The sequence below is a fragment of the Engystomops pustulosus genome, chromosome 3, assembly GCF_040894005.1.
Source record: "Engystomops pustulosus chromosome 3, aEngPut4.maternal, whole genome shotgun sequence".
NCBI classification, from domain to species: Eukaryota; Metazoa; Chordata; class Amphibia; order Anura; family Leptodactylidae; genus Engystomops; species Engystomops pustulosus.
The window spans coordinates 153,155,773-153,177,978 of NC_092413.1; the positions used below are offsets into that span (position 1 = coordinate 153,155,773).

Consider the following 22,206-nt stretch of genomic DNA (forward strand, 5'->3'; position numbering starts at 1 on the left):
GGTGGTAGGTTCCCTTTAATGCATTTTGAAACCTATTAGAACAGCTGAAGAGAGTGGATTTTCCTAATTACATTACTGTTAATATTTGAATGTACAAAACGCATAGTAAACACAATGCTAACACATGTGTTAACGTGGCATTTATATTGGGTTTTTTAAATGCAAATGTTAACAGTAATGAAATAAGGCAAATCACCTCTCCTCAGCTGTTGTAGTTAGTTTCATAATGCATTAAAAACAAAATTAAACTGCTACATGTTACCACACCCTTAGAAGTAACCAATTTAAAAAAAAAATGTAAACATTTTGACAAAAGAGATTACTGTGCAAAATGTTAAACAGTTAAAGCATGTGAAATAATTCCAATTTACATGTTAAAATCGGGTCCATGAAAAAAAAAAAACTTTGTACCTGTCCTGGCCCAAAAATGGCAAAAGTCGCACGGAACATCTGGAAAACAATGATACATGAGGCACACTGCACAAAGGTGCAGACAAGGTGTAATTGAAAATGAACGAGTGAATGAATGAGTTAAAAGTCACAAAAATGGCGCAAAAAACGGCAAAAGTTGCTAAAATTTGACAATTTACCTGGCTGAAACTATGATAGATGTGCCCCACTGACTTCCTGCCAGCAAACAGAAGCAGCGAGAATTACAAGCTACATGCAGATAAGTTCTTTATCCAAGGATGGAGAGGGAGGCACATCAAATCTGATAGTGTGATAGAGAAGAGAGGTAGCAGAGCTGACTGTGTCAGGTCATCTCTGATCTGTCTCATCTCTATTTCTATGTGTCAGATACTGAAACAATGTTCAGAAGATAAAGATCTGCAAAGCGTATATAAATCTTGTACCTTAATAATCTAACCACATTGTCGGCACTGTTGGCACACTGTATCTCATAGTACTTCAGGGATCCTACGGTGTTTGCTTAGAGAGTCTCCATCCACACTCTGGAATCTTACACTGACTATCATTGAGTGATAAACAGTGGTAAAACAGCAATAAAACTGAATAAAGTTGTAAAGTACCGTATATACTCGTGTGTAAACCGAGATTTTTCTAGCACAAAAAATGTGCTGAAAAACCTCACCTCGGCTTATACACGAGTCAACTAATAAAAATAAAAAAACAAGTCAAAAAAAAAATAATAATAGTCACCCTCCGGTGTCCGGATCTTCGGCGGCAGCTCCCGATTCTCGGCAGCGGCTCCGCTCCTCTCTTCTTTCTTCACTGGCGGCTCCCGGGCTCTTTGCTTACTTCACTAGCCGGCAGTCAGGCGCACACTAAGATGCGGCGCTGTCGCCGCTGATGACGTCATCGGCGGCGACACTGCCGCATCATAGTGTGCGCCCGCCCGCAGTTCGCATGGACGCGACTGCCGGCTAGCAAAGAGACCGGGAGCCGCCAGTGAAGAAAGAAGAGAGGAGCTGCCACCGAGGTTCGGAAGCCGCCGCAAGGACCGGGAGCCACTGCCGAGGACCGGGAGCCGTGCCGAGCATCAAAAGGTGATTATCGTCGGAGGGTGAGTATTAAGTTTGTTTTTTTTATTCACTTGGCATACTGAGGGCAGGCTGTATACTACTATTGGGGCAGGCTGTATACTACTATTGGGGCAGGCTGTATACTACTATTGGGGCAGGCTGTATACTACATGGGGGCAGGCTGTATACTACTATTGGGGCAGGCTGTATACTACTATTGGGGCAGGCGTGGGGCATCTGCATTCATGGGTAAGGTCTGACATATTCAGTTTCCATTTTCCAGTAACAATTTCAGCATCAGGACAAATTCTTTGGTCCTTCCCATGTAATATTTATAGATAGAGCATTTCACTTGAATAATATAAACCATATATGTTTGTTATCCACACCCCTGCCGTGTTTAGCCAGGGTTATGACCCCCTGAGCATATGTCTAAATATATTCATGTTTTTTATATGTAAAATACAATAAAGTCGATTTTTTACTTTTCTATGATTGCAATGTGGTGGAATTTTTGCTTTTTGGTCTAAATATTGGGGCAGGCTGTATACTACTATTGGGGCAGGCTGTATACTACATGGGGGCAGGCTGTATACTACATGGGGCAGGCTGTATACTACATGGGGGCAGGCTGTATACTACATGGGGGCAGGCTTTATACTATTTGGGGGCAGGCCGTTTACTACTTGGGGGCAGGCTGTATACTACTTGGGGGCTGGCTGTATACTACTTGGGGGCAGGCTGTATACTACCTGGGGGCAGGCTGGCTGTATACTACAGGGGGCAGGCTGGCTGTATACTACAGGGGGCAGGCTGGCTGTATACTACAGGGGGCAGGCTGGCTGTATACTACAGGGGGCAGGCTGACTGTATACTACAGGGGGCAGGCTGGCTGTATACTACAGGGGGCAGGCTGGCTGTATACTACAGGGGGCAGGCTGGCTGTATACTACACCCTCGGCTTATACTCGAGTCAATAGGTTTTTCCAGTTTTTGGTGGTAAAATTAGGGGTCTCGGCTTATACTCGGGTCGGTTTATACTCGAGTATATACGGTAAGTGGTGAAAAATTATCTTTATTGTGTAAACATCACCAAGGGATTGAAATTTGAGAATTTTCTTTTGTTGGCAAACCCCTTTAAGAGCATAAACTTGGACAATGTTCACAATAATAAAAGCACTGAAAATAAATTGGATGTTTTTAAAAATATTCTAAAAAGTTCCAGTTAAAGACATATACCATATGGGAATAAACACAATAGAAATAATGTGGTTAACTAGAACTGTAAGGCAGGCAATGAACAAGAAAGTTAAGTCACTACAACACAAAGGTAGCAATGAGGCGTTACATGATAAATAAAGAAAAAAATAAAATCTGTAAAAATTAGATAAAGGCAGCAAAAATAGAGACTGAGAGAAAAATTGCTGTAGAAAGTAAAAAAAATTCAAATTATTTTGCAAATATATAAATAATAATAAACTAAAAACTGTGGGCCCTCTGAGGAATAACATAGGGGTCATGGTGGAGGGGGATGAGAAAAGAGCCAATTTATTGAATATCTTGTTCTCAACTGTCTTTACCCAGGAAAGCCCCATGAGGCATCCTGGGTACTGCATGAATTATTTACTGGGATAGACAGTATTTGAAGATTCCTTAAAGGGGTTATGCCACGAAACTTATTACTTCAAAAACCTCCCAAAGAGGTAAAAATATTTCAAAAACCTATTCATAATGGTTACCTGGAGTTATAAATACTTTTTTATTTGTTATCTTGATACTTGCGGGCAGCTATTCTGTGTCACAGAAAAGCAGATGTGGGAGGGGCCTAGCGGGCACATGTACAGCTCTGACAGAGGCAGTTTAACCACAAGTCCTATAATGCTTCACAGGCGCCTCTCTCTCACTGACCTTCCACCATTGTTACATTACTGCTTTTAGAGTATGCTTCCACCGGATATGTTAAAGTAGTCCTTAACCATACTGATCCCCACCACAGCAGATTCTGCTATAGAAACGCCATGTCTCCTCCACCAAAGCCATGATAATCCTTGTCACTGAATATGTGAGATACATATAAAAGCTACTTCTAGGCAACTACACTAGGCCCGACCTGGCATAGAATTGTGCCTTAGCCTTCTCTGGGAACTGAAGCAGGCTAAGGGCATTGTGGAGTGGAATGCCCTTCAGCAGTCGTGCCCCCTTCACGCCGACATGCTGCGGAGGTGTCATAAGGGGGTAAATAGGTGCGGTTATTTCAGGGCTTGTACTCCTGATTTTAGGCACATCAGCTCTGGTAAATCCACCCCTACACTGATTACTATACTCCTTATGCTGGTTGTATGCACTGGCATCAGGGCCCAGCAAGTAATTCTGCAATATGTAAAAAACATATATGTGATATATAGAATAGCTCCTGCATATGATGTAAACCCCACCCCCTAGATATAAAGCTAAAGGTGGATAGATTAATAATAGATAATACAGTAGATAGATAGAGAGATAGAGAGATAGAGATATGAGATAGATAATAGATAGATAGATAGATAGATAGATAGATAGATAGATAGATATGAGATAGAGAGATAGATAGAGGAGATAGATAGATAGATAGATAGATAGATAGATAGATAGATAGATAGGAGATATCAATGTTGCTGACCTCTGGATGGTTTCCTGCTAGTCAGGGACAGGGGTTCTTTGTAGGACAGCAGGGTAGTAGAGAGGGATACAGTACTTAGTAATTAGGACTTACAGGAGGAGGGCTGCAGGACATGTTTGAGATGAAGTGAGGTCAGGGATCAGCTCTTTTACTTGTTTTGACTTTACTAATGGTGGATACATGATGGAGGGAAGAGCTGCTACACTGCAATATGTCAGAGCTACAGACTGGTTAGGGGCAGTCTGTGCTCTGCATGGACCCTCTGCATTCCTGGGTATATTACCTTGAATGTGCCCCTGTTTGCACTGGTGGAGCCTGGTGTTAGCAGCACTGATACATGTAATGCAGACCACACTGCACTCAGCTACACAGCTCATTCGGCCCCTCCCCCTCTCTCCCATTGGCTGCTCCCTGTCAGCTGACTTCCTTCAGTGTGAGGCAGTGGAGGAATCTGCACTCAGCGATGTAAACAGGAGCAGAAACTGAATGCTTCTGCGCAGACTCGGCCAGGGGAAAAGGCAGTCAGGACGGGACACAGCTACCCGCAGGGGGAGCCAGCAGTCAGCTCACAACAGGATAACTCAGTAAGGCTGCATATTTTTTTAATAAATGTAAATGGTGAAATTATAGTTTACAGTGCACTGAGCTGAACTCTGTCCAGGTGCTTTGGTGACATAACCCCTTTAAGCACTGGTTCTGTTCCAAAGGACTGGCGCATAGCAAATATGGTGCCAATATTTAAAAAAGGTCAAAAAGTGATCCTGGATACTATAAACCTGTGAGTCTCACTTCAGTTGTTGTGACAATATTTGAGGGTTTTATTAGAGATGATAACCTACAGTATGTATGCATAACCTTAAAAACCAGCATCAGCACGGGTTTATGATCGATCGGTCCTGTCAGACTAATCTTATCAGCTTCTATGAGAAGGTAAGTTCTACATTGGACCTGTGGGAGGTTATCGATGTTGTGTATCTGGACTTTTCCAAGGCACTTGATACAGTGCCACATAAAAGGTTGGTACTAGAGATGAGCGAGTATACTCGTCCGAGTATACTGCTCGGTCGAGTATTAGCATACTCGAACCGGCTCGTTATTTGAACGAGTGTCTTGCCGGCTCGAGATCGAGCAGTAAATTAATAAAATAAATTGAATAAAAGTATTTTTATTGTAAAAAATATATTACACATGTTTCCAGAGATTTTACTTGTAAGAACTTGTTCGGAACATCTGGAATGTGAAGAATATTGTTCTTTCAATGTGTTCACTGTTTTTAATGTTTTAATTCTATTCTTCACTTTGCAGATGTGCGCGTGCATCTCCAAACCTATTGGAAGACACGCGTGCACACCTGCAATGTGAAGAATAGAATTAAAACATTAAAAACAGTGAACACAGGACCATTTAAGTGCAGAACACATTGAAAGAACACAATTCTTCACATTCCAGATGTTCGTGCACATCTCCTAACTTGGCAGAGGACACGCGCGAACACCTGGAAAGTGAAGAATAGTGTTATTTCAATGTGTTCTTACAAGTAAAACATCTGCAAACATCTGGAATTTTTTTTTTTTTTAATGTTATGTTTTATTAAAAAAATGCTCGGGTCTCCCATTGACTTCAATGGGGCTCGTTATTCGAGACGAGCACCTGAGCATCTGGAAAAGTTCGCCTCGAATAACGAGTACCCGAGCATTTTAGTGCTCGCTCATCTCTAGTTGGTACATAAAATGAGACTGCTGGGAAAATTGGTGTATTTGGGTAAGCAAATGGATTAGCGATTGAAAACAAAGGGTTGTCATTAACCCCTTAGTGACCACCCATACGGATTTCTCCCTCTAAGGGGTCTTAGGCTAGGCCAACGGGATTCTCCATCGGCCTAACCTAATGACAGCCGGGACCCTGTTATAACAGTCCAGATTCATACACCTAAGTAAGAAAAAGTTATTGCCATCAGAATATGGCAAAATGAAAAAAAAATTATTTGTATTAAAGGTTTTTATTTTTTAAAATTAGTTAATAATAATAATAATAATAATAAGCACCTAATAAAACCTATATAAACTCGGTATCCCTGTGAATGTACCTACCCAAAGAATAAATTACAGATATCATTTAGGGCCCATAGTGAAAGATGTAAACACAGAGCCCACTAGAGAATGGCACAAATTTGGCTTCTTATTAATTTTACCCCAGAAAACAAGCCCTCATACAGCTAAATATTTATTTATATATATATATATGAAAAGTCATCGGCAGCAGGGAGTGCGCTGACGCGGGAACAGTATCGCCCCGAGCCAGCCCAATCCCGGCCGGCCGCGCCCTGCGCTCTGCCGGCCGTGCCCCCCTTCACGCCCCTTCACGCCCCACTGGCGTAAAGGTGGCGGATCGGGGCAAATAATCGCAAGTGCTAGCAATAAGCGCCACTGGCAGAGGTCCTGCTAGAGGTCCTGCTAAATGGGCCTAGCCGTGAGTGACCCTCCTCATTATAGTTACTGTTTGCGTAGCCAATTACGTTAATGACCTCTCTGATTGTGATGCATTTGTAGGGTTAAAGCTGTTGTTTTTATCTGCAAAAGGGGTTTGATCCAGGATATTCAGTCACCCTAAGGAACAATAATACCTGGAGTTATTTGTGCCCATAAGGCTTGTTGTACTCATTTATTAGTGAATTAGATATTCAGCAATAATTGGTACTACCTTTACAATGGTCTTTAAAATGTCTGCTTGCAATTATAAAAAAATCTATAAAACTGTGTAAACAAATAAGACAATGGGGCAGATTTATTAAGCTGTCTGAAAGTCAGAATATTTCTAGTTGCCCATGGCAACCAATCACAGCTCCCCTTTAAAATATTTATGAGCACTTGTAAAATGAAAGCAGAGATGTGATTGGTTGCCATGGGCAACTAGAAATATTCTGACTTTCAGACAGCTTGATAAATCTTCCTCAATATGTTCTGAGCCAATAATAATGTAAATACATACCGTGGTTCTCAGTAATATAATATTAGCTGTCTGAAGGCCACATGGAGTGCATTGACACCAGACATCCCATTCTGGTTTGAAATAAAATAAGAGAAGAAGAAACCCAAGGGAAAAGATATATCCAATAATGCACAAGACTTGTCTCCACATCAATGTTCTGTATCCAAACAGCTCCTGTGAAATCAGAGCAACAACAGGCTGGACTAAATTTAAGTAACAGACAGTGGTGTAACATGACTCCATTGGGCCCCAGTGCTATATTAGCATCAGGCCCCATATAATTAAATCTCCATCCAGTACATTATACTTCAAAATACACACATACTGGATGCACTGCAACCAACCCACTACAGCTAAACATAGTGATGATCACATGGCATGTGGAGCTGTTACTGAAAACTGAGGGACTATGGGAGTTGTAGTATCATTTGTCAGCCATATTGGAGTTAACGCTGCCTACTTTAGAAGGCCTATAAAATTTTGTGAATCATTAAAGCAAACTATTTAAACACCATTTTCTGATTCGTTCATATTCCCGGAATACCCTTTTAATAATCGCTGTGTCTATAAAAAGGGGGACTTTTTATATATTGAGGCCTTTTATTAAATTAGAGGGCAGTTGTATATAAATGAGTAAATTAGACTGACTTTATGTATTAATTAGGAGGGTGCTGTACATTACTAGTAACCAGGGTCATATTTAGTGTTGAGGATACCCTAGGCATTTAAAGTGCCATCAAGCTAATGCCTCCACCCATACACTTTAGAAAGCTGGCAAATGATTGATGATTAACATACACAATGGCCACTTTTAAAAATAATAAAACTTCTTCTTAGCTCTCCCGCGCTTCCATGTCATCTTCCTCTAATACATCCATGTCACACACATCCGGCACCCTCACATTATATCCATGTCACACAGCCTATACCCCAACTTTACATCCATGTCACACACGCACATGGCGCAATAGCACCAGCTGTAACAAATCAGGGAGGCAGGCCGTCGGACTATGCGACGGATTTGGACAAACCGCGGGATTTAACTTAAAAATTGCCAAGCACTTACATGCACCGGGAAGAAGAAGGTGAACTCCGGCGGACCTGATGGGGGAAGCAACACATGCAGGATATCGGGCGCACAATCTTCATGAATGGCGGCAGAGTTCATCCTCGTTGGACAGTCCGGATCGGAGATTGCGCAGAGACCGTGTAAGTAAATGTGCCCCATTACCTTTTCCCTTTGCACATACACTTTTTTACTTCTCTCTATGCCGTGTCTCTTCAGCATCTCATATCGACAGCCTCTAGTTGGAATCTAGTCTTCTTGTGTAAACGTGAAGTCATTGGGGGTCCTTAAGACCACTAGGAAAGAGCATCTACCATGCTCAATGTTCTTTAGAGCACGTGGGGGTGGATGTGCCTCGCACCTGCTCCATGGACACCACAAATGTACATTAAACATTGTTTCCAAGCAGGGGAGGATTAAGACTATCATGGGTCCTGGGCTGTATGAATATTACAGCCTCTACAAGTCTGGAATTCACTTTTTACATATGGTTCTAGAATCAAGCTTGAAGAATGGAAGATATGTCACTTCTGACTGCTTTCAATCTGCCGTTTAGGACCGGTTTCAGATGTACAAGATTTTAATGGGTTATAAGGCTTTCTCAGTATAAAATGTTGTGGGCGGTTTGAGTGACCATGAACCCCCTAAAAGGTTTGCGCCCCTGACTACCGCCCAAACTGCCTGTATTATAATCCACTACTGATAGTAACAGAGTGATCAATAATAAAGGACACAATATTGATGTGCCTGTGTTGATGCATTTGCTTTATGTTTTTAAATCTACAAAACTCATTACCAAATACATCTTGGCCCAGATATATAAAAAAAGTGAGGCAAACGGTCTTCAATTTTAAGGCGCACCATGCACTGCTCTGGAAGTGTGCACCTTTTTTTGGGGGTGCACTTTTTATATACAGCTTGGAACACAATTCTGTCTAAAGGTCTGACTAAGCTCTGACATGTAGATTTTCTCAAAAGTGTCGGCACAGTCCAGACAAAACTGGCGCAAACACTTCATAAATACATTTTCAAAATCCAAGGACGTTCTTTTCAGTGCAAAGTCAGAAAGAAAACTGGCGCAGCCACTTTAATATATCTGAGCCCATGTTTTATGTAAGTAGCAAGATGAATTTTACATTCTTAATCATTATTAGTAATGTTCAAATGCAAAATTCATGTTGTCACTTATGTAAATAACTTATTCATATGTGTTAGGTGATGAGTTTCGCCTGAAGTTTCACAATGGGTTTCAAAATGCAATGCAAACACATCATGTGAACCCAGCCTTAGGATGGCTCTGTAATGCTTAATTAGGGGGTGCTGTATTGTGTGTAATCAGTTTAGGGGGTCCAGTATATATACTAAATGTTGGGTGCTGTATGTGCTATAATTTATTCCTTGGGCTACTGTAAAAAATGTAATGAATTGGTGACAAATCAAATGTTTCATGAACTTTGCATCTAATCCTGATTCACACACTTCAACTCATCTCTATTCAAGGAGCCTCTGAAATGTAGCCAATTATTGCACTATAAATAGGACAATATTTAAAAAGCAAATTATTTAGACATTTAGGTCAGCTGCCAGAAAGGAATAATGAGCCTGAAAAACCTGTCTCTTTATGTAGCAGTGAGTCATATACTGCTATGGAAATCCTAGAGACACTTGTTACAACTATGTTACATTACTTTTTAGACACATATCCTCTCCATGTATTTATAAACAAGTGACAGCTCCTTTTGCTTCATCTAACTGAACAAGAATAGGGAGCTCTCCTGTAGTGGTGGGAAGTCCAGCTCTTTTTACTTAGCTGGATCATTAGGCTCCGCTCAGTAATAAGAGCCACCTTTTCTGGCTCCTAAACGGCTCCCTATTACCATGTTCCCCGAAAATAAGACAGTGGGGGTCATTTACAAAGGGCCCGAATCGCTATTTTTCGTCAGGTTTCCCTAATATTACCGATTTGCAACGTCTTTCCCTGAATTGCCCCGGGTTTTTGGCGCACACGATCGGATTGTGGCGCATCGGCACTGGCATGCATGCAACTGGGGGGCGTGGCGGTTTGTCTTGCAGAAAACAAACCCTCATATGCTCTTTAAACTGAAAAATATAATGCTGTGGAAGGCAGGGCAAGAAGGAAATTTGGCTACAATGATAACTGGAATCATATGTCTTAATATGTAATTAAGCTTATCTTAAATGACATCTTACCATTTCATTCTCTTCTCCAGGGTTCAGCAGGGCACGTGTGTCTGTATGATTGCAATTCATTTCTTGTGCTTTTAGGAGCTTCAGTCTGTGTACAGGTGTCTTGCAGCGTTTAGTGTGAATACCTTCAATAGATCATATTCTTTCTGCTTAATTACATAGAACACACCCTATAAATAATCTCGTCTTCATCTCAGCAACCAATAGGGTTTGGCGTTGCCGTTGCAGTCTTTACAAATGTGTCCAGCACATATTCAGTCTGGCTTACAGTTAGTAAATGTTTAGCTTTTTAGGTTGTTAATTTAAATCAGTAGCTATCTAAGATAAAATTTTATAAAATCTTTCATATAATTATATGTAGGAAACAGGGCAACTAGGTCAAATAATGTAAACGAACAAAAGGAAGGCTGGCATTGAATGCTTTAATGTGGGGATCCACATGTATGCATCAACGTAGCCAATGAGAGAGGGAGAAAAAAAGCGCAGAGAATTCAAGTGTATTTTGCTCAAGAAGGATTGTTTACAGTAGAGTGTCTCTCACCTGGTCCAGTGAAAAAAGAAGCATATCGTAATAAATAGAGGAGATGTTGCCGACAGGACGTCAGGTCCGTTCAACCAGTGTTGGCGGATTTGGCCTTGTGGATCTCCGTGTCAAATAATGTAACAGCTGCTGCCGGTGGCGTAACTAGGAGAGACAGGGCCCCCTAGCAGGCTACTGCATGGGGTCCCATTCCCACTTAAAAATATACATATTAGTATACTCACACATGCGAGTTACAATCACATATAAATACACTCATGTGCATATACACATACATACAGTGCCCTATGAAACATACTCACATACAATGGGGGTCATTTACTAAGGGCCCGAATTGCTATTTTTCTTCGGGTTTCCCGAATATTACCGATTTGCGCCGTTTTTCCCTGAATCGCCATGGGTTTGTTGGGCATCGGCGCCGGCTTGCATGGGACGGAAATCGGGGATGTGGCCGTCGGAAAACCCGACAGATTCGGAAAAACCGTGGAATTAAAAAAAATGTGTCGCTTGACACGCGCTTACACTCAAGATAGGGGGGTGAACTCCGTTGGACTTCAGCGCAGCAGCGACACCTGGTGGACATCGGGCATACTACCTTAGTGAATCGCCAGAGGACCCGAATCCTCGACGGAGAACGCGCCGCTGGATCGCGACAGCACCGGGTAAGTAAATGTGCCCCAATGTATACAGACACCATATACACATCACAGATACTGCATATATACATCACAGTATATAATATATACATATTATGCTGGGCAATATGCAGTAAAATATAGATACAATAGTGCGCATCCTCCATTCATTATTGTGTCAGGTCGGATGACGGGGCCCCCTGACACTGCGGGCCCCATTAGCGGCTGCTATGGCTGCTATCACTGTAGTTACGCCCCTGGCTTCTGCAGAAACTCATAATACACAAATGTGCTGCTATAAAATCTTGTAATGCAAAGCATAGATGCTGAAAAACATCACAAAAAAACACTTCAGCCGCTGCAGAACATCAAAAAACATAGTGTAACTGCTGCAGAATCCTTCTGATACACTCATCCTCTGCTGTAGAAGCTCCTAATAGACTGCTAAGCTGACAAAGAACATCACAACACACACCTTAGCGGGGGATTTGTCACAGATTTAAATCTCAAGTCCCCATAGGTTTACATAAGTGGACGTGTCTGTAAATCATCTGTACATTTATTGTTCTACTGTAACCTTTGTCTACTCAATATAGTAACAAGATCAAACATATACAGACACACACAGCCATTAATATATATATATATATATATATATATATATATATATATAAATATACACATATATATATATATATATATATATATATATATTGTGGGGAATTGCTCTGGTAGTTGACAGGTAGCAGTGCAGGAAGCAGTGACACACGCAGGTTTAAAAGTCCAACTTAAGTGTTTATTCACACTTGCAAAACAGAACACAAATTCAGCCTTGGCTTAGGCACATGCAAAAACATTATAAAAGTAATTCCTGCCCGGCTAGGCGCTGTCTAATACATTTTGAGGACCCTAGCTATCCGGGTACCAGGCTGCCTGGCACACACTCTTGGCCAGCAGCAAGACAGGAGACCCTCAGTTACCTTTGCTGTGAGAATGCAATCTCACTTTCAGCTCTCCAGGTAGGGCCTCCCCTACTGCTTCTGGCCTGCAGACTAAATCAGACCCTAACGAGGCCTGTGACCTGCACCTGTGGGCTATACAAAAGTCCAGGACCGAAGCCCGGGTGGAGTAGGAGTCCCACTACCAGCCTACCCCTACTCCATAATAAGCAGGCCCAGTACGGACATTACAAATGTGTCTGTGTTAGCTAGGCCAACACAGACAAAACAGACTATTCCTGCTTATCATGTCTACATTAACCCTTGGGTTACTGCAGACAAACCCAGGGCTTTTACCACCAGCATTTCATCTGCCTGTAGGACAGATAGCGGTTTTCCCACACAACACCTCTCACTTTCTCACATACCCTCCCCCTCAGTTCAGACCCACCGGGGCGAACTCCTGACATTAAGCAATGCGTTCGGGACAAGGCATCCGCATTGCCCTGTAGCTTCCCGGCTCTGTGCTCCACCATGAAACTGAAATTTTGGAGGGACAAGAACCACCTAGTGACCCTGGCATTCTTCTCCTTAGTTCTACTCATCCACGTGAGAGGAGAGTGGTCAGTTATGAGACGGAACTGTCGTCCCAGCAAGTAGTACCGTAGGGACTCTAATGCCCACTTTATCGCCAGACATTCCTTCTCTACGATACTGTAATTTTTCTCTGCTGGCGTGAGCTTCCTGCTCAGGTAAGTAATGGGGTGTTCCTCGCCATTCACCTCCTGAGACAGGACAGCTCCCAGTCCTACATCTGACGCATCCGTCTGCACAATAAACTCTCTCTTGAAGTTTGGCGCAATGAGGACGGGAGATCCACACAACGCAGACTTCAAGGCCTGAAAAGCACCTTCTGCTTGTTCATTCCACCGCACCATGACAGGCCTTTTACCCTTCAGCAGGTCTGTCAGGGGAGCGGACATGGTGGCAAAGTTTGGTATAAACCGTCTGTAGTACCCTACAATGCCCAGGAATGCCCTGACTTGCTTTGTGCTCACTGGTTGAGGCCAACCCTGTATAGCGTCAATCTTGTTGACCTGAGGTTTAATTATACCTCGACCGATCACATACCCCAAATAGTGTGTCTCCTCCATTCCCAGCGCACACTTCTTGGGGTTTGCAGTCAGGCCCGCTGCCCTTAGAGAGTTCACTACGGCCTGTACCTTGGCCAAGTGACTCGCCCAGTCTTGGCTGTAGATGATAATGTCATCTAGATAGGCGGAGGCGTATCTCCTATGTGGCTTTAACACTATGTCCATTAACCGTTGAAAGGTAGCGGGGGCCCCATGAAGCCCAAATGGTAACACAACATAGTGAAAAAGGCCCTCAGTGGTAACAAAGGCTGTCTTTTCTTTAGCCCTATCTGTCAGGGGTACCTGCCAATATCCTTTAGTTAGATCCAGGGTGGTGAAGTACCGAGCACTCCCTAGTCTCTCAATAAGCTCGTCCACCCGGGGCATGGGGTAGGTATCAAACTTAGACACCTCATTCAATTTTCTAAAATCGTTGCAAAATCGCAACGTCCCATCCGGTTTGGGAATTAGAACAATTGGACTGGCCCACTCACTTTTGGACTCCTCAATTACCCCTAGCTTCAGCATCTTCTGAACCTCCTCTGATATGGCTTGTCTACGAGCTTCAGGGACTCTGTACGGCCTTAATCTTACCCTTACCCCTGGCTCAGTGACAATGTCATGTTTAATTACAGATGTGTAGCCTGGCAACTCTGAGAACACATCTGTATTTCTTGCTACAAACTCTCGAGCCTCTCGCTGTTGCTCTTTGGTTAGGGTATCGGCTATTCGCACTTCTGCCTCCGGCACAGGCTTACCTGCAGCCTGTGAGGGTATCGCAGGAGGTGGACTAGCCAGAACCATCTCTGTATGCAGACTCTCTCTGTCTTTCCAGGCCTTTAACAGATTAACATGATAAGTCTGCTCGGGTTTTCTCCGTCCGGGCTGACGTATCCTGTAGTTCACCTCTCCTATTTTCTCTATCACCTCATACGGTCCTTGCCATTTAGCGAGAAACTTACTTTCTACAGTGGGGACTAGCACCAACACACGATCACCGGGATTAAAGGTCCTTACTTTTGCTGACCTGTTATAAACCCGGCTTTGAGTTCTTTGTGCCTCCTCCATATGCTCTTTGACAATGGGCATGACGGCTGCCACCCTGTCCTGCATATCTGCGATATGGTCTATTACACTTTTGTGGGGGGTGGGCTCTTGTTCCCATGTCTCCTTGGCTATGTCCAGGAGACCCCTGGGATGTCTGCCATACACTAACTCAAACGGTGAGAACCCAGTAGAGGCTTGTGGGACCTCTCGGATGGCGAACATTAAATATGGCAATAGTACATCCCAGTCCTTCCCATCCTTGTTTACCACTTTTTTTAGCATACTCTTTAAAGTTTTGTTGAACCGTTCTACCAATCCATCCGTCTGAGGATGGTACACAGAGGTGCGTAACTGTTTAATATTAAAGAGCCGACATAGCTCCTTGGTGACTTTTGACATAAAAGGAGTCCCCTGATCTGTGAGGATCTCCTTGGGAAGTCCCACCCGGCAGAACATGGCAAACAACTCTTTAGCAATTAGTTTCGCAGAGGTGTGCCGCAGTGGGATGGCCTCAGGATATCGGGTAGCATAGTCCATGACTACCAGGATATGCTGATGCCCCCGAGCAGATTTAACTAAAGGACCGACCAAATCCATGGCGACCCTTTCAAAGGGTACCTCAATAATGGGCAGAGGTACCAACGGACTTCGAAAGTGTACCATGGGAGCATGCAATTGACAATCAGGGCAAGTTTCACAATACCTTTTTACCCTATCATATACTCCTGGCCAGTAAAAACGCTGCAAGATGCGTTCCAGAGTTTTTGTGGTACCTAGGTGCCCTCCCATCACATGCTTATGTGCAAGGTCTAACACCATCTGACGATATGGCTGAGGCACCATTAACTGCTCCCGGGTTTCACCATGGACCTTATCAATGCGGTACAACAACTCCTGATTTACCACCACACGAGGGAACAACTTATCCGCACCTGGGTGCTGAGGTACGCCATTAATTTCTACCACATTTTCTCTGGCGCGGACCAGAGTGGGGTCCTGGAGTTGGGCAGTACCAAAGTTGTCACGGGATACCTCCAAATCAGACAACTGCGGTCCTGTCACTACCTCCTCAGTTTCGCCTGCCATAACATCTAGGGGAAACATTACACTTCCATCTTCTGTGGCGGTCACCCCTACGGCAGGAACTCCAGAGTCTGGGTCATCAGGCTCGGCTTCAGAGATCTGACCAGACAACACAGGAGAACAACCCCCCAACTCTTGGTTTCCCCGCCATAGAGTCCAGAACATGGGGAAGTCCCGTCCCAAGATAGGGTCATGGGGCAAGTTCTTGACAACCGCTGCCTCATGTAGTGTCTCTCCACAGGAGGTCTGGAAGTTAATAACTGTGGTGGGGTAGTCCTTTACGTCCCCATGGATGCACAGGACTCCAATTGTGCGCCCTGTGACTGCCTTGGGGTCTGTGAGGGACCCATTAATCAAGGTCACCCGACTGCCTGAGTCCAGCAGGGCCAACGCTGGATGCCCTGCCACAGTCACCCGGCACAGGTGGCGCTCATCAGCAGAGTCGGGGCTAGTAGCTGTGTAGACAGGGGCAGCATAGAGAGAAACCCTTCTGGCGGAACTGCAGTCCATGGGCTCTGAGGAATTGGGGCAATGGGCTGCAATATGACCTGGCTCATGGCAGGTCCAACAGGTGGGAGCCTCCCCCCTCCTCCTCCCCTGGGGTACTTCCCGGACATTGGGCGTTGTCCTGCCCCGGGAATTTGTGGGTGACAAGACCTTCCGTGCCTTAAGGTCTGTCTTGGTATAAGGGGCTTTCTTTGTTAGGGCCTGAGTGGCACAAAACCTCTCCACCAACCCCACCAGCGCATCGGCATCAGACGGGTCCCCGTGTCCCACCCATTGTTGGATCTCACCCGGCAAGGCCCTCAGGAAACGGTCCAAAACAACCTTCTCGACAATCTGGGCTGGGGTTGATGTCTCCGGCTGAAGCCACTTGCGGACCAAGTGAACAAGTTGGTGCATCTGCCCCCTCGGCGGTAGCGCCTCCTGGTATCTCCAGCCATTCACTCTTTGAGCGCGTAGATGCTGATCCACTCCTAGTCGGGCCAAGATCTCTGCCTTTACCTTGGAGTAGTCCCGGGCATCCTCCTCGCTCAGGTCGTAGTATGCCTGCTGGGGATCAGCGACGAGGAAGGGGGCCAACACCTCTGCCCAGTGTTGCTGTGGCAACCTCTCTCGGGTGGCCACCCTCTCAAAGCCTGTCAGATAGGCCTCCACATCATCCTCGGCGGTCATCTTGGTCATAGCTTTGCGGACCTCTTTCCTGGCGTCCTTCACCGTCATTGCTGGGACAGTCCTTTGCTGAGCAGCGGTCAGGGCTGTTATCTGCTGGAGCAGCAATCTGTTTGTCTCTTGCTGCTGCACGTTGGACTGGACAAGCTGCTTGATTAACTCCTCCATGGCTGTAGCTTGCAGCTTCAGTGCTGTCAACTTCCAGGACATGCACTAGTGTATACTTCACTGCACTTTGCCCGCATCCTCCACCATATGTGGGGAATTGCTCTGGTAGTTGACAGGTAGCAGTGCAGGAAGCAGTGACACACGCAGGTTTAAAAGTCCAACTTAAGTGTTTATTCACACTTGCAAAACAGAACACAAATTCAGCCTTGGCTTAGGCACATGCAAAAACATTATAAAAGTAATTCCTGCCCGGCTAGGCGCTGTCTAATACATTTTGAGGACCCTAGCTATCCGGGTACCAGGCTGCCTGGCACACACTCTTGGCCAGCAGCAAGACAGGAGACCCTCAGTTACCTTTGCTGTGAGAATGCAATCTCACTTTCAGCTCTCCAGGTAGGGCCTCCCCTACTGCTTCTGGCCTGCAGACTAAATCAGACCCTAACGAGGCCTGTGACCTGCACCTGTGGGCTATACAAAAGTCCAGGACCGAAGCCCGGGTGGAGTAGGAGTCCCACTACCAGCCTACCCCTACTCCATAATAAGCAGGCCCAGTACGGACATTACAAATGTGTCTGTGTTAGCTAGGCCAACACAGACAAAACAGACTATTCCTGCTTATCATGTCTGCATTAACCCTTGGGTTACTGCAGACAAACCCAGGGCTTTTACCACCAGCATTTCATCTGCCTGTAGGACAGATAGCGGTTTTCCCACACAACACCTCTCACTTTCTCACAATATATACACTCACCGGCCACTTAATTAGGTACACCATGCTAGTAACGGGTTGGACCCCCTTTTTCCTTCAGAACTGCCTCAATTCTTCGTGGCATAAATTCAACAAGGTGCTGGAAGCATTCCTCAGAGATTTTGGTCCATATTGACATAATGGCATCACACAGTTGCCCAGATTTGTCGGCTGCACATCCATGATGCGAATCTCCCGTTCCACCACATCCCAAAGATGCTCTATTGGATTGAGATCTGGTGACTGTGGAGGCCATTTGAGTACAGTGAACTCATTGTCATGTTCAAGAAACCAGTCTGAGATGATTCCAGCTTTATGACATGGCGCATTATCCTGCTGAAAGTAGCCATCAGATGTTGGGTACATTGTGGTCATAAAGGGATGGACATGGTCAGCAACAATACTCAGGTAGGCTGTGGTGTTGCAACGATGCTCAATTGGTACCAAGGGGCCCAAAGAGTGCCAAGAAAATATTCCCCACACCATGACACCACCACCACCAGCCTGAACCGTTGATACAAGGCAGGATGGATCCATGCTTTCATGTTGTTGACGCCAAATTCTGACCCTACCATCCGAATGTCGCAGCAGAAATTGAGACTCATCAGACCAGGCAACGTTTTTCCAATCTTCTACTGTCCAATTTCGATGAGCTTGTGCAAATTGTAGCCTCAGTTTCCTGTTCTTAGCTGAAAGGAGTGGCACCCGGTGTGGTCTTCTGCTGCTGTAGCCCATCTGCCTCAAAGTTCGACGTACTGTGCGTTCAGAGATGCTCTTCTGCCTACCTTGGTTGTAACAGGTGGTGATTTGAGTCACTGTTGCCTTTCTATCAGCTCGAACCAGTCTGCCCATTCTCCTCTGACCTCTGGCATCAACAAGGCATTTCCGCCCACAGAACTGCCGCTCACTGGATGTTTTTTCTTTTTCGGACCATTCTCTGTAAACCCTAGAGATGGTTGTGCGTGAAAATCCCAGTAGATCAGCAGTTTCTGAAATACTCAGACTAGCCCTTCTGGCACAAACAACCATGCCACGTTCAAAGGCACTCAAATCACCTTTCTTCGGTTTGAACTGCAGGAGATTGTCTTGACCATGTCTACATGCCTAAATATATGTATGTTTATACACACAAATATGCATGCTCGCATAAACCCAAGTATGAACACATACATACAGACATATTAATACACAAGCAAAGACAAATACATGCACTTTTGCACACATATTTAAGGTTATAGATAGTATGTTCATTTATTCAAATACAAACATTTCACACATATATCTACCCAATGTGAAGCATCCATCAGGCATGCTGTTGATAAAGGGAATTTGGGTTCTTTTTATTCAGTTCCTATAGGTTTCAGTGGTTTTATCTAGCCGCTTAGTTTGTGCTATTTATCCTGAGCACCCACTCCAGTCCTTCATACATCACAAGAGTAACATACAACCCTCGCAGATACTTATATTTAAAATACTTTACTAATCTTATACGTTTGACAAAGTAACTACATAAAATACAATACAAAATACAAAGAGAACACAACTACACAGAGGCCTCCTTTCCTGCCCCCTCCTGGACCACAATAATGTATATACGATATATTCTTACACTACCGCAGCTCCTGGACATACCCTGAAGCAGGAGTCACAGCCATTACCTGACCACCTGCAGGGCACAGAGCCACGTGTGAATGGGATACAGCTACATGTTGTACATGTAGTTACACCAATATATACACACTCACTGCAGACAGTTATGTATATATGGTAAAACACAGAACACCTGGAATAACTATATTATATCTTATATTTATTCTTATAAAGTCATATACATATACAGAAAACACACACAATATAACTTGGTTCCTTATGGTAAGTGCTGGTCGTCCAGGAGAGTCAGGAAACATAGAGAGCAAGATTCCTGGTTTCAACAGCCTAAATATCCCTGTGGGAAAGCCCCTGCCCACCCCCATAACTTAACCACAAGACCCCTCAGAATAGACCCCAGTGTGTGCAGAGAATCTCACACCTTCTTCTTGTTCAAAGCCTTTTGCTATGTTTATGACCAATTGGAGGTCTATGGTCTATAGTATACAGCCCTGAGTACTAATATACTTTCCATAGTGATCAGGGAAGTTCTCAGGACACTTTCATTTTGTGAGACATAAAAAGAAGATCCAAATTTAAAATGATTACACTGGAGATGAAATGATGATATGTACATAAACATTAAATATTTACAAAGTCTATTCACATGAAGTGAATGCTGAGGCTCTGCCTCGTACCTATAGGATGTGTTTCATGGAAACTGCATTTATCCAAACTATCACCCATAGAAACCAATCACAGCACAGCTGTCACTTTACTACAGGAGCTTGGGGAATAAAAGCTGAGCTTTGGTTGGTTATTTGCTATGTGCACAAATCACAGGCTTTTCAATAGTTTAAATAAATAGAGCATAATGCATAATATATGGTGACAGTGACTACACCATATATATCCAGTATTTTTCCCCGCAGATGTAAAGCAGAAGCTATATTATGCAACATGCAATACCCAGTAGAGATAAATATGATTTTGCCAATTTGTTTTTCTAATAGTAAGTTATGTTTACAAACCCTTAAATGGCATAAATGAAAGCGGAGCTCTGATTGGTTGCTATGTGCATAGTTTTGTTTACACAATATCAAGTATCTGCTCGTGTTATTATTTATTTTTCTGAGGTGAAGTATTAAATAGGAATCCAATCAACACTGGGTATATACACTCACCGGCCACTTTATTAGGTACACCATGCTAGTAATGGGTTGGACCCCCTTTTGCCTTCAGAACTGCCTCAATTCTTTGTGGCATAGATTCAACAATGTGCTGGAAGCATTCTTCAGAGATTTTGGTCCATATTGACATGATGGCATCACACAGTTGCCGCAGATTTGTCGGCTGCACATCCATGATGCGAATCTCCCGTTCCACCACATCCCAAAGATGCTCTATTGGATTGAGATCTGGTGACTGTGGAGGCCATTTGAGTACAGTGAACTCATTGTCATGTTCAAGAAACCAGTCTGAGATGATTCCAGCTTTATGACATGGCGCATTATCCTGCTAAAAGTAGCCATCAGATGTTGGGTACATTGTGGTCATAAAGGGATGGACATGGTCAGCAACAATACTCAGGTAGGCTGTGGCGTTGCAACGATGCTCAATTGATACCAAGGGGCCCAAAAAGTGACAAGAAAATATTCCCCACACCATGACACCACCACCAGCCTGAACCGTTGATACAAGGCAGAATGGATCCATGCTTTCATGTTGTTGATGCCAAATTCTGACCCTACCATCCGAATGTCGCAGCAGAAATCGAGACTCATCAGACCAGACAACGTTTTTCCAATCTTCTACTGTCCAGTTTCGATGAGCTTGTGCAAATTGTAGCCTCAGTTTCCTGTTCTTAGCAGAAAGGAGTGGCACCCGGTGTGGTCTTCTGCTGCTGTAGCCCATCTGCCTCAAAGTTCGACGTACTGTGCGTTCAGAGATGCTCTTCTGCCTACCTTGGTTGTAACGGGTGGCGATTTGAGTCACTGTTGCCTTTCTATCAGTTCGAACCAGTCTGCCCATTCTCCTCTGGCCTCTGGCATCAACAAGGCATTTCCGCCCACAGAACTGCCGCTCACTGGATGTTTTTTCTTTTTCGGACCATTCTCTGTAAACCCTAGAGATGGTTGTACGTAAAAATTCCAGTAGATCAGCAGTTTCTGAAATACTCAGACCAGCCCTTCTGGCACCAACAACCATGCCACGTTCAAAGGCACTCAAATCACCTTTCTTCCCCATACTGATGCTCGGTTTGAACTGCAGGAGATTGTCTTGACCATATCTACATGCCTAAATGCACTGAGTTGCCGCCATGTGATTGGCTGATTAGAAATTAAGTGTTAATGAGCAGTTGGACAGGTGTACCTAATAAAGTGGCTGCTGAGTGTATTATACCATAAAATATAACAGGACTGTAAGGAGCATATCCCTTTAAGACTTGCTGCTGTGTCAGTTACTGTGGCAGGTGCCACACTCAGCAGCCAATAGGATTGCAGGACATCACTTCAATGCAGGGAAAAAAATGACAGTTGGTGCCAGTCAGTGAAAGCTCTCAGAGTGATAAGACAGGCTCCCGCTACTGCACCCAGACCGCTTGGAATTGCTTTATTTTAGCCAAAACCCGGATTTACGCAGAAGATCTACCGCCGACGTTGAGTAAAGACATGAAGACAAAGAGACGGGAGACTTCACCAGCAGATCCCCTGGAGCCTGCCCCCAAGAAGAGGAAGATAGACCTGG

The 22,206-nt window shown here is 44.2% G+C and overlaps 1 protein-coding gene across 3 annotated transcripts in view; it reads right to left on the reverse strand.

The window, feature by feature from the left end:
- Positions 1-10,622, reverse strand: part of LOC140122118 (probable cation-transporting ATPase 13A4) — a 103,191-nt gene extending 92,569 nt beyond the window's left edge. For 2 of the 3 annotated variants that reach the window (XM_072142603.1, XM_072142602.1), the window contains exons 1-2: positions 10,409-10,622; positions 7,132-7,305 (exon numbers count right to left, since the gene is read on the reverse strand). In XM_072142603.1, coding sequence (XP_071998704.1) covers positions 7,132-7,305; positions 10,409-10,468 — 234 coding nt within the window. In that variant the 5' untranslated portion in view covers positions 10,469-10,622. Of the gene's footprint in view, positions 1-4,426; positions 4,493-7,131; positions 7,306-10,408 lie in introns of those variants that run through there. The other variant, XM_072142604.1, reaches the window with a different exon arrangement.
- Positions 10,623-22,206: the final 11,584 nt, after the last annotated feature.